The sequence below is a fragment of the Capra hircus genome, chromosome 4 (genome assembly GCF_001704415.2).
Source record: "Capra hircus breed San Clemente chromosome 4, ASM170441v1, whole genome shotgun sequence".
Taxonomy (NCBI): Eukaryota; Metazoa; Chordata; class Mammalia; order Artiodactyla; family Bovidae; genus Capra; species Capra hircus.
Window position 1 is genome coordinate 58,773,207 of NC_030811.1, and position 12,534 is coordinate 58,785,740.

Consider the following 12,534-nt stretch of genomic DNA (forward strand, 5'->3'; position numbering starts at 1 on the left):
GCAGTTTTTGCTATCAAAAAATCAGATAACGGAAGAGTACAATGAGTAGGTTTTCAGTTTTTTTAATTATGAAACAAGGCTGCTACTATTTCAGGCAGGGAAATTAAGTGTACCTAACAGTGCGCAATTTTTTATGAACCAGTTAGCAATTTTTAGAGTTAAATAAACATGACAGCATAACACATTGAGTCCAGAACAGTCAAGGTTTATAAATGTGACATTATAGACGGACAGCCAGTGTGATGCAATGTACCATCTGGTCTTCTCATTGTTTCCTCAAGAGCTTAATGGGCAAATAAACACCTGCATTAGGATTTCTTGAAAAGTTAGGTTCCCCGAATGCTGTTAAGTTGGCAGAGTCCTAAACACTACCCCAAACCTAGTGATTCAAAAACTCAGGAAACAGTGATCAGAATTTAGCCATTTTAAAGACTGACAGTACTAACCTACATGGCGGAAAACATATGTGACTAGCTAAATATAAGCTGTGCTGGAGTCTAAAAATGATGTGGAGAGATTTTATTTTGTTGGTGAATTCTTCAAATTACTAAATTACTGCTCTTGCACATGTAAGGCAAGGCTATATTAAATAAAATTTTACTTAAAGACAGATGTAAAGTCTTCTTTAGTAAAAGATTACAACTATAAGATTAGGTTAAATCACATTCATTGTTAAGCCGAATAACCTACTTATTGAACTTTCACTTTAATTGCTTTGTAAATCACAAAGTGCTCTTTCCAAATACAGATTTATTTTCCAGCACCTGGTACTGGCATTCCTTCGGATGTTTCAGTGTGTCAGACTCACAAATGCCTATAAATATGTTTGCTGAATGAACATACAGCATTCATTTATAAGTATGAATGAATTTATAAATAATTGCTAACATATCACCTAACTCTTTACATACATGAAATCTTAATCCACACAGAAATTCTGTACAATAAGTACTATTATCTCCAGATCATGAGCAAACTGAAGCAGAGAAGAGACTTGCCCAAGGTAGTCAGTGGACAGGGCTAGGATTCAAACCAAGGCAGGCTGACTCCTGAATCTATACATCCACTAAGCTATACTGCCCTCCTGATTTAAAACTAACCATTATTTAAGGATTTTACCTCTTTTCATCTTAATACTCATTTTTAGCAAAATAAACACTATTTCAGATTTTTCTAATCTGTTTTATATATTTCTAAGAGCTAAATGCCTTTGCTCCAAAGTCTGTTGATTTTCTCAACAGACTAGTTTAAAGAAATTATTAATGTGTTTCCAAGATATCCATGGTCTTATTCTGAAAACATGCGACTTCACATACTTTATTACAGAGTATATATTCACTGTGTAGATACTTAATGCTAGTGAACTGTGCACTTTAAAAATGCTTTAAAAGGTTTATTTTATGCATATTTTACCTTAATTTAATAAATCAAGAGTTAAATATACATATTAATATATTCACTGTAAATATGAGAAAGAGTTAAAAATATTGTGCAGACATAACTATTGTCAACATAGCACTATATTTTCTTCAAGTTTTATTATATCCATTCTCACTTTCCATCACTACCAACATATTTGGTAAAATATTAGTAATAGCACTCTGTATAAATTGAGAGGAACTGAGCTATTTTATTTTGCAAAAAAGACAGAAAAGGAATCACTGTCATAAGACAAATTATTTTAAGCCACTATTCTACCATGTAAATCGTGACAATACTTTTTTACAAATAACAAAGTTCCGGTTTGTAATAATCATTTTCTGAAAACAAAAATAGTTTCATGAGATGCTTTATAAAAGTCTACAATCAGCCTTACTAAATACTTATTTTTAAAAGAAAAACTCAAGAATATGAGACAAATGAGTCTTTCTTTTTTCTATGTACTCAGCTTTGTTTTTCTACATTAAGAATTGAATTAAGTTTATAAAATTCAAAGTAAAAAGCAGCCATATGCTATTACATCCTCTTTGGCATAACAGTTAGTGGCTACTCCTTGGTTGCATCGCTTACTACCATTTTGGGGGGGGGGTCCTAGCCATTTGCTTATTTCCAGCCTCCATCATAGATCTGGAGCACTGTCACACACACCACAGCACAATATGCAACGCAAAACAACTATCAGTAACTATCATTCCTGTTTCCTTTACTTCAAAAGTACTCCAGTTTCAGACATGACCCAGATTTAAACTGTATTCCCCAAGATCCTCCTCTCTGAGCTGTCCACAGCTGCTGTGGCTGTTGGCTGCATTCCCCCTGGAACTGCCTAACCCAAGAGACCTATTGTAATTGCTAAATATAAGATAGCCATAGCAAGCTTCTTGGGTAAACTCCTCTTAAGAAAGTCACTCGATAACTTGCAATGGTTAGCATATCTTCATAATACATCACCATAATACTTATCACAATACTCTGTCTTAATTGTTACCAAGCCTGGCTGATTATAAACACCAGTAGGACTTTTAAAAAACAGATTACTGGGCTCTGTACTCTTCTAAGAACACCCTTATTCACCCATCTGTTCTCCAGAAGACTAATTTGAGTAGATCTATAGTGAGACTGGGGCTTCCCTGATGGCTTAGTGGTAAAGAATCCGCCTGCCAATACCCAAGATGTAGGAGACGCAGGTTCAATCCCTGGGTAAGGAAGATACCCTGGAGGAGGAAATGGCAGCCTACTTCAGTATTCGTGCCTGTAAAATCCATGGACAGAAGAGCCTCGCGGACTATAGTCCTTAGGGTCACAAAGTTGGACATGACTGAGCACTTGAGCATGACATAGTAAGATTGAGTAAAAACAAAAATTTTAGTTACCTAGATCCTTGCTATTCAAACTATGGTCAAAGCATCAGAAGCATCAGCATCACAGCGGAGCTCACTGGAAATACATAATCTCAGGCCCTGTTAGACCAACCGAATCAGAACCTGCATCTTAACATCTCCAGGTGATTAGCACAAACATTAAAGACCGAAAGGTACTGCCCCAGACAATTCTAATGTACAACCAGCTTTCAAAAGCACTGTTCCACAGAGTTCAGTGGCAGTCCAGTGTTCTCACTGCAGAGGGCCCAGGTTCAGTCTCTGGTCAGGGAACTAAAATCCCACAAACCACACAGGACAGCCCCCCAAAAACTGCTACACCTAACCCTCTAATTCACAAAACATATAATCAGGTATATGAATAAATTTCAAATGTACTTTGATTAGCTGAAGGGCGCTACCATGAAAGTCTAGAGTCATAGATTTTTAAGAGGACCAAAGCTATCAGTTTCACTCACCCTTGCATTACATATGGGACCTGATGACTCTGTGCTGGGTCAGTTTGTGCTTGTGGAAGGGTTCGTTGCCTCAATCCTTCTGAGGAAGAACTGGTAGCTAAAGTCAAGGTTTCTTGACTGGATGATGGAGTTGATGATCCTGACTGATCTGAACTCTACAAACAAAAATGTAATTATTTTTTTCAAGGAGATTTAATTCATTATAATCACAATATTATAGACACATTACTAAAAATGTATCTGTGAAATCCCTCCGCAAAGAGTGAATTCTAGAAATTTACTGATTTGACTTGTGTGCCCAGCATAATAGGTATATTTATTTATATATATATAGGTATAAATAATTTAATTCTCATGAGACTAAAGAGTTTAGAAAATCAAAATCCATTAATTATACAATAATAGTCCATTTCTCAACTATAAAAGGCTGAGTAGTAATTATATACCAAAAATCGCATACAAAATTTGTGAAAATTATCGCATGCAAAGCTCTTTTCATGATGCCTAACACATAAGAAGTGTTCAATAATGGTACTAATAACTGTATCACTTAAACAGTTAGTATGTACCAGCTACTGTATAACATGCCATTAGTCATATACTGGTTTAAAATACTGAAGAGCATGCTAGAATTTGGTGTTAACTCTGACATTAACAAGGAACATAAACTTACAATTCACTTAACCCCTAAGTCACCGCTTTCCTATAAGAAATGAGATGGAACTAGATTTTCAAGATTCCTTTCAGTCCTAAAATCCTATTAGTTTAAAGATACTACCAACAAATACTGTGTTTTTTTTTTAACAAAATAAACAAGATACCAAACAGAATTTTTAAATTCTCATGCATTAATGGTGTCAGAAACTTACAGATTCAACAACTTCAATCAACATAACCCCTTGAAGACCACCTCAATTTGTTGCTGTTTGAAAATAGTTTGTCAAGTGTTTTATGTAAATTTAAAACACAATTACAGTTTATATAAATTACCTACTTTAAAAAACTGGATACAAGATAATTTCAGCATCGTTCCAAGTTTTGAAAATCACATTACTGGTACTGCCTTCCTATTTACAGCATCTCTTTTTACATGTCTACCTTCGTTAGTCCTGCCATGTGAAAGGTCCTAAGGACCTTTGAAAAATTAACAAAAGCTTTAAAATGTTATTCCATACCAAACAGACACCAAATATCTTACTAGGGAGGCTGATTATTAGGCACACAACTTGGAAAGGCTTCTTTTTTGGCAAGATTTCATATTAAATGGCTCATCAAAATATGGTAGTCACTAAAAAAAATTAATAGAAGAAAGGCCTAGCCATTTGACAGCACACCCTAATTTCTCTAGAACTAATTATTTCTGACCTTATTATTTAACTTTCATGAACAGATTTTTAAGACATTATCAAGTCCCAATGAAATTTATCAGCCATAAAAAAATTAAGAGGAATTCAATTTCATTCTCCTTTGATACTTCTTAGATTTTTTTATAACACGCCTCTGAAAAACTGAATATATATTATAAAGAAATGAAATCATGGCCGAGGAACCACCAGAAAAGGGAAAAGAAAGTTCTCTGTCAGCAGAAACTGGAGCAACACAACTGTTCAAAGAGTATAAACAGAATTCTATGCCAGTGCCAGGGTTTTGTCCCTTCTTATGCAAGGTAGGAAACATAGAAAGACCCTTAGGTTTATCGAGAAAACAAATTTCAGTTTAGTGAAAGCTGAATTCCCATGACTAGTACTAGAAAATACTTACCATTGAGGCTATGCTAATTAAAGAGAGCAACTACAAGATCTAGCTTCTTAAAGAAGCAGTTAACAATCAGTCTCTCATTATCACCCCTGCCATTCATCCCCTCCTCAAAATTTTGGCTAGATTCCTGACAAGAAGGAAAGTACACTTAGCAGTACAAAAGATCCCTACCCAGGAAGCTTGAAACAAGCTTCCCACTCAACCAGTCCTTTTCTTTCACCTCCAAAAGTGTCACATAAAGCTTTTACAAAAGGAAACCAAAAATAATTTAATATAAAAGAATTTGAACAGTATAAAAAATGTCTAAGTTGAAAAGTTCAACTAGTTTTTTAAATTTCCAAAACAATTTAAGGAAGATGGAAAAATAAGGAGGGAAAAATGAATACTCAAGTCTGAAAGAACTGGGTACATCAAGTAATTATTCCTCCCATAGTCGGAATATATACTCAAATCCAGTCATTTTATAAAACAATTATTGAACAAGCAATCTTCTTTAGCAAACTTAAAGTTTAAATAATTTAATCTACCTTGATTAAATATAATATATAAAATACCTTAAAGAGTTTATATTATATAACCATATCATAATTTTGTCTTTTCAGTATTTCAGTAATTAAACCCCTGAAAATTGGCTCTATTACTGACCTGCCATATAGCAAATTATAACTCATGGGCACAGGCTTCAAGGGATTACACTGTGTACTGGATCTCTAAAAATGAAGTTTAAATGATTAACTTAAGCTGTTCACAACACAGTCTCACCACCCACAAGATCCAGTTGTTCTGTTTTCCACTTAGTTTTTAGAGGCAAGAAGGGATAATCAGAAAACTTCAGCATTTACTCTGCCCAAAACAACTCACAGAATTGCTGTTGGACGCCAGTGCTTCATGACTTTCTCTATTGGTGCTGGATTTTGGAGAACTGGGAGGAGTCCGAGAGGTACATACTAGATGAACCATATGATACTCATCTTGCTAAAATTAAAGAAAATTACATTTAAAGGGTAGTACTGGAAAGTACGCAGCTCAACAATGTCAGTAGCTAAGCAGAAATACTGAACTCAAAACTTAAGTTTCTTCCTACCACAGCCGTTTTATTAGTAATAAATTGTCACCTGCACATAAATTGGGATCCTTCTGAGTATTTCTTCCATGCTTAGAAAACAGTCTCAATACTCAGGAACTACTATATGAAAAAAATTATTATTTTGTATACCAAGCAAACACTGCTGTAAAATTGCGTCAATGCAACCTATTATTTTAGTATAAAAACACTACACACATTAATATCAGCACTGTGACAGTCACATTGAAGCTTAGGCCTACAAACTTTGAATAGTAAATGTTTTCATTATTTGAAAACTTACAGTGATAAGGAAACTCAAATAACCTCACTCTAATCTCATCTGTCTGAATTTTAGTAATAGTATTTGATTTTTTAAGTCAAAAACTGGTTTTATCTCTAACACTTGTACACAGATATAGAGCATATATTCGAACTATATTCTGTAAATATTCCAAGTGTGTCTCCATAAATCTACAACTATGAGTGAAGGAAAATACTCTAAAAATAATTAACTGGCATTCTAGCTTAATGGTTTCATGAGTATATTTATCACAGGCATAAAGCAAGTAAACAAGGCAGAGTAAGGAGACGCAGAGAAGAACAAAGGATGGCGCAACAATTTTTAAAGATCAGAAAATGACTTTTTAAAAGGGGGGGCGCGGCAGGAAATAAAGAAAAGATGCCCAGTTGTGAGAAAGAGAAACAAAGCTCTAGGAGTTCACCATCTTCCATAAACAAGAACTGTGCTTAATTCTGAGGTGAATCCAAGAAAGGGCAGGAGTCAGTCCCCCCCACCCCCGAACAGACTCACGATGTTGTTCAAAGAACAGACTGGGGCTTCCCTGGTGGCTCCGTGGTAAACAATCTGCCTACCAATGCAGGAGACCCGGGTCTGATCCCTGATCTGGGAAGACCCCACAGACAGCAACTAAGCCCACGCACCGCAACTACTGAGCCTGTGCTCTAGAGCCCAAGGGCTGCAGTTACTGAAGCCCGCGCACCCTGGAGCCTGTGCTTGGCAACAAGACAAGTCACCGCAGAGAGAAGCCCGCACACTGCAACTAGACAGTAGCTCCCACTCTCCACAACTGGAGAAAAATTGGCACAGCAATGAAGACCCAGCAGCCAAAAACAAATAAATTAAAAAAAAATTTTTTAAGAACAGACTAGCACATTAGAGTGCAATTAGAGAAATATATAAATCAGTCTTTTGCACAAAACTGAGATGCATGAACTGTAACTGTTTATGGGTTTAGAGGAAGAAGTTAATAGGAGTTAGAATACTAAAGAAAGGCATTCCCAGAAATAGCATTACATGAGGTACACCAAGCAAAGCAGGTAGAAAGGATGCCTGATTTACAATGTCCCCTTAGCTTGGGAATACAGTAAAAAAACAGTAAAAAAAAAAGCATCCAAGTGTAAAATGTTCATCCTTACAAAACTAGTTTCAAAGGTCATATTAACCACAATTACCTCACAGTATTTATTCACCTTTGGGGAATGTTTCTATAAAACATTATATAACTAAACAGGTAAAGTTAATGACAGCATTTAACTGAAAGAAGTGAAGGGTTATACAGTTCAATGATCTGTTCAAACTGTAAACATACTGTTCGAAATGTTCTGTGATAAGGGGTACAGCAGTCCTTTGACTGAAGCTGGGTGGTTTTTGGTGGTTGTTGTTGTTGTTTTCGGGGGGGGGGGGGGGGGAGGCGGGTGTGGTTGGCCATGGAAAGGCACATGTGGGATCTCAGTTCCCTGATCGGGGATTGAACCCGAACCCCTTGCAGTGAAAGCACAGGGTCTTAACCACTGGACCACCACGGAAATCCCAAAGCATTTTAAGTATTCTGGTTGGAAATGATTTCTGGCAGCAAAATCCTTTTTAGAAGTACGCATGTTCAGACTCTACCTATCCTTGGGTTAAAATAATAAATCTATATTTCAAAGAGCATATAGTGAAAAAAGTTTTTAAGGATAAAACCAGGAAAGAAAATGAAGAGGTGGAATATAGCAGATTTGGGGGGTAGTAAATATTCTGTACAATATTATAAGGTGGATACCTGTCATTATATATTTATTAAAGCCTACAGAAAGTACAATACCAAGAGTGAACCCTAATGTAAACGATGGGTTTGGGGTGATGATATCAATGCAGGCTTCAACTCTAACTACTGTAGCACTCTAATGTAGACTGATGTGGAATGCTGTTATTGGGAGTAGCTGTGTATGTGCGGAGGCAGGAGTTATATGGGTAATCTTTATACCTTCCGCCCAATTTTGTTATGAAACTAAAACTACTCTAAAAAATAAAGTCTATTAAGAAAAGAAAGAGGGGAGGATATATGCTACAAAAGCCAGTATTTTTGAGAGAGAGAGGGAGAAGTAGGGAGAGAGAGACAGTGAGGGATGTTATTAAACCACTTTGGCAACCTGAAACTACATGATTAAAATGAAAATGACAGCAGGAAGTCACACTAGCAAAACTAAAATGTCAACTATCTAAACAGAAGGAATACACCAGCGTAAGGTTTTTTCAAATTTCCCACAGGTGATCATAAACATACACAAGAGCATAAAGAGATCAGGGATATCCAGAAAACACTGAGTTAAGTCAAAAATCTAAAGTGAAACCTAACAGCTATATATTCAGTTCTGCTACATTCACAAGCAAAAAGAATCTCAAATGCAGAAAAATTCTAAAAGTATAAATTCCACAAATAAACATGAGCTAAAAGCTGCCATTAAAGTAACTAGTATTCTATCAAAAAATTATATTAAAATATATTTAACTCTGAGTACCAGGATTCAAAGTTTGCTGATGGACCAAGTGGGCTTCCTTCTGTAATATTTGATGTCCCAAAATTAAATTCCTAACCCAAGTTAACTTGTATTAAAATGTTATGTAGTTTCATCAAAAACGGATTTAAGAGAGGGGACTGTTACCAGTCTACTTGAGCACTCTACTCCTGCATTAATGATAAGTGAATATGGCTTTCTTCTGCAAGATAACAAATCCCTGAACACAAATATGTAATGCTATTTCAGATTTAGCTATCAGATGGATATATGAAACTGTTAACTAATCAGAATCACCTATTATGCTACCTAACAGGGTTGATTTTAAGTGTCTAAGAACTAAATTGGTTGGATAGCAAAACAAAGTTCAGAACATATTTCCCCTGGCACTCTGAGTAACTGGTATTGAATAGTGGTGGAAAAGCTTACTTTTCTGAGAATGTCTTTCAGCTGCAGATGATCGGGAAGCAGTCTGCCCGAATACACCAATCTCTGATCCTTCGTCAACTAAGAAATGGGATAAAGAAAAAAATTCAACTTTTTCTAATTATACAAATTGAAAGTTGGGAATAAGATGCCTTACTATGGGTAAAGTAAAATTCCCTTTCAGCACAAATAAGCAGAAAACTGACATAATTTAAGAATTTTGTTTTTCCAAATTCTATTTAAGACATTAAAAGTTCAGCAAATGGTAACATATCTACTGTAGATATAATAAAATACAGATAATTCCCAATTTATCTTTAAAATGGGGAAAATAGATAAATTGGAAGTTGGTCTTTCAGCCATAATGCAATGCATGTGTGACTGTCATTAAAAACCTTCAAGACTATTAATAAGAAGGTGACTGGCTTTCTATTAACAGTCAACAATGGGATAAAATTCCAAGGTCACCAGTGTTATTTTGCATTATTTTGTCAGTATTTTTAATCAAAAGTATACATAAAATATATTTTCTACTTTAGTAACATCATGCAGGGTAATTTATCAGTTTTAAATTCAAAAGCCATTTGGATATAGTTTACAGTTTTAGATAACTATCCTAGTTTTTATTATTTTTGCCATTCTCATGAATACCTTTTTACATTTTTCAAAAACACAAGAAAAACAAGCTCAAGTGCATGGAGATCCAAGTGCCATCTCCATATACAACCCAAAATATAAAATAAATTCTGGTTATCTCTGCCTTATTTTGTACTTCTAATAAATCTGCTAAGTGCTCACACTACAAGCATTAGGTATTTAAAATAAAAACATTTATGTACAGTCCCCATAAGACCTCCTATTTCATCATGGAGAAACCGGCAAGCGTTCCTTGAATTCTACTAAAACAAATATTGGCTATATGGACAATTACTAAACATGCCAAATCCAAGAAATAACTATAACAATTTTCAAACAGTCTATATATGCAACATGGCTACTAAAAAAGAGTCTTACATTAAAATTAACCACAGTAAAAAGAGCCATTCGGTAGTTAAGATCTGTGGTTCACAGGTTCTTAGGTACCAAAGATCAAGAGAAGGTACAACTTACTTAGCTTTCTGGCATAATTTAATTTCCCCAGAAGTATTTTTGAGTGCACCATTCCGAAAATGCACAAATTCTTATATATAAACAACCAAATACAACACAGGATTTTTTTTGAAAAACTGCATATCACAAGTCTTGAAACTTTAATCAATACATATGAACACTGAGTGGGGCACAATAGTAAATTATATAACATGAGTTAAACGCTAAGTGATAAAGACTGATTTAAGCCCTGATTTAAGCCATCATAAACTGTCAGTTCAAACATTTAATAGATACTCCTATGTCATATCATTTGATACAAAAAATATCAGTCTTTTCTTATGATTTTAATTTACTATTAAAATTCTCAAACACACACAAAGTGGAGAGAATAAAATGAAGCCCCTTACCATCTTTAGAATTCCCAAATACCCAGCTCCAACAATTGTCAACATTTTGCTATTCTTGTTTCATTTACCCACCCCCATTTCATTTTTGGCAAGGAAAAGAGTTTTAAAGCAAACACCCCATATCATTTCTTTTCACATGTCAAAAAATAGCATGTATCTGTAGCAGTTGTTTTTGTAATTAACCACAATATTACCACCTTCAATAAAATAAAATTTAATTGCTTAGTAAGTAATATCCAGTACAGTTCCCCACTTGCTCAAAAATGCCTTTTTAGGGATGTGTGCTGTGCTGTGCTGAGTCATTCAGTCGTGTCCAACTCTGTGACCTCATGGACTGCAGCCCCTGTCAGGCTCCTCTCTCCATGGGGATTCTCCAGGCAAGAATACTGGAGTGGGTTGCCATGCCCTTCTCCAGGGGGTCACCCCAACCCAAGGATCGACCCAGGTCTTCCACACTGCACGCAGATTCTTTACTGTCTGATGGTTTGTCTAAACCAGAATCAAACAAGGTTCACACATGGAATTGGGCTGTTACGTCTCTTTTAATCTTTCAACAGCTTCCACTTTCAAAATTTTCCCTAGCTACTTGTTGAAGAAAACATGTTGCAGTCTGGATGTAAGTGACTGTGTCCTTCTGGTATGGTATAGTTTGTCCTATAGTCTTCTGTAAATGCAGTTAGATCTGGAGGGCTGATGAACTTCAGGTTCTTTTTTGTTTGACAAGAGAACTTCCTGCTGTATCACATCATTATTAGCACATGTAGACTGGGTGACCTACTTTTAGTCATGTTAAGATCGATCAGTGTGTTTAAATATTGTCAGCCTGGTTCATCCCCTATGAAGTCTGCCATCAAACATTCACCTTTTTAATAACTTAGATCAAACTGCCTAGATCCATTATTTCATTAGGGGTAGAAAATAATTTTGACCTCTGCAGTCTGTAAGAGCTTCCTTGCTTTTGGGCACATAAGGTTCACCTTCCACGTTTCTTTTGCCAGGCCTGGAAACAGCCACAGTTCCAGGGGCTTTGATTCCTTTTAATAGGAAATGGCATCTAAAGACAAAATCTGGGGCCTAAGGGTACTTACGGTCACTTGCTATTATTTCTAAGATTCTTCAAGAGAGATACAAAATATGTATTTTTTGCAAAGGAGAAACTTAAACCCTGGGTGAATATTCATTTTTCTGATTTTAATTGAATGGTATAAGGTTTTTTATTTTATTTACACATCTGTCACCCTGAAAATCTTTTTTACTAATGATATTAACAAAATTATGCCATTAGCAAAAGTACTTATGGGCTTTATCCTACTATGTATAATCTCAATAATTCTGGATGAGGTTTAAGATTTCTTGTCACTTTTTCAGTCCTTAGATCTATCCTACTAGAGATATGTAGTCAAAATAGTGTTTCAAAATTACTTGTAATTTTGTTAACATCCTGACATTGTTAAACTGTTTAGGAATTTTTTTTCTACTTAATTTTTAAAATTATATATAACATACACAGAAACAAAGGAAAAATTATAGAACAAGGTACAAAGAGGTTTAGCTTCTGTCCCCTACCCTCTTTCCTCTGTAATTTTGAATCACCCTTCCATGGTTTTTTAACAACGTAACAAATGTGGATATAAGCACACTTACGTTTCCCTTCTTTTCTCACATAAAGGTAGAACAGGATACTCACTCTTTAGTACTTTGTTTTCTCCCTT

The 12,534-nt window shown here is 35.3% G+C and overlaps 1 protein-coding gene across 4 annotated transcripts in view; it reads right to left on the reverse strand.

The window, feature by feature from the left end:
• HERPUD2 (HERPUD family member 2) overlaps positions 1-12,534 on the reverse strand; it is a 37,074-nt gene that overhangs the window by 10,537 nt on the left and 14,003 nt on the right. For 3 of the 4 annotated variants that reach the window (XM_018047139.1, XM_005679192.3, XM_018047140.1), the window contains 3 exons: positions 9,327-9,404; positions 5,894-6,007; positions 3,275-3,429 (listed from right to left, as the gene is read on the reverse strand). In XM_018047139.1, coding sequence (XP_017902628.1) covers positions 3,275-3,429; positions 5,894-6,007; positions 9,327-9,404 — 347 coding nt within the window. The remainder of the gene's footprint in view (positions 1-3,274; positions 3,430-5,893; positions 6,008-9,326; positions 9,405-12,534) is intronic. The other variant, XM_018047141.1, reaches the window with a different exon arrangement.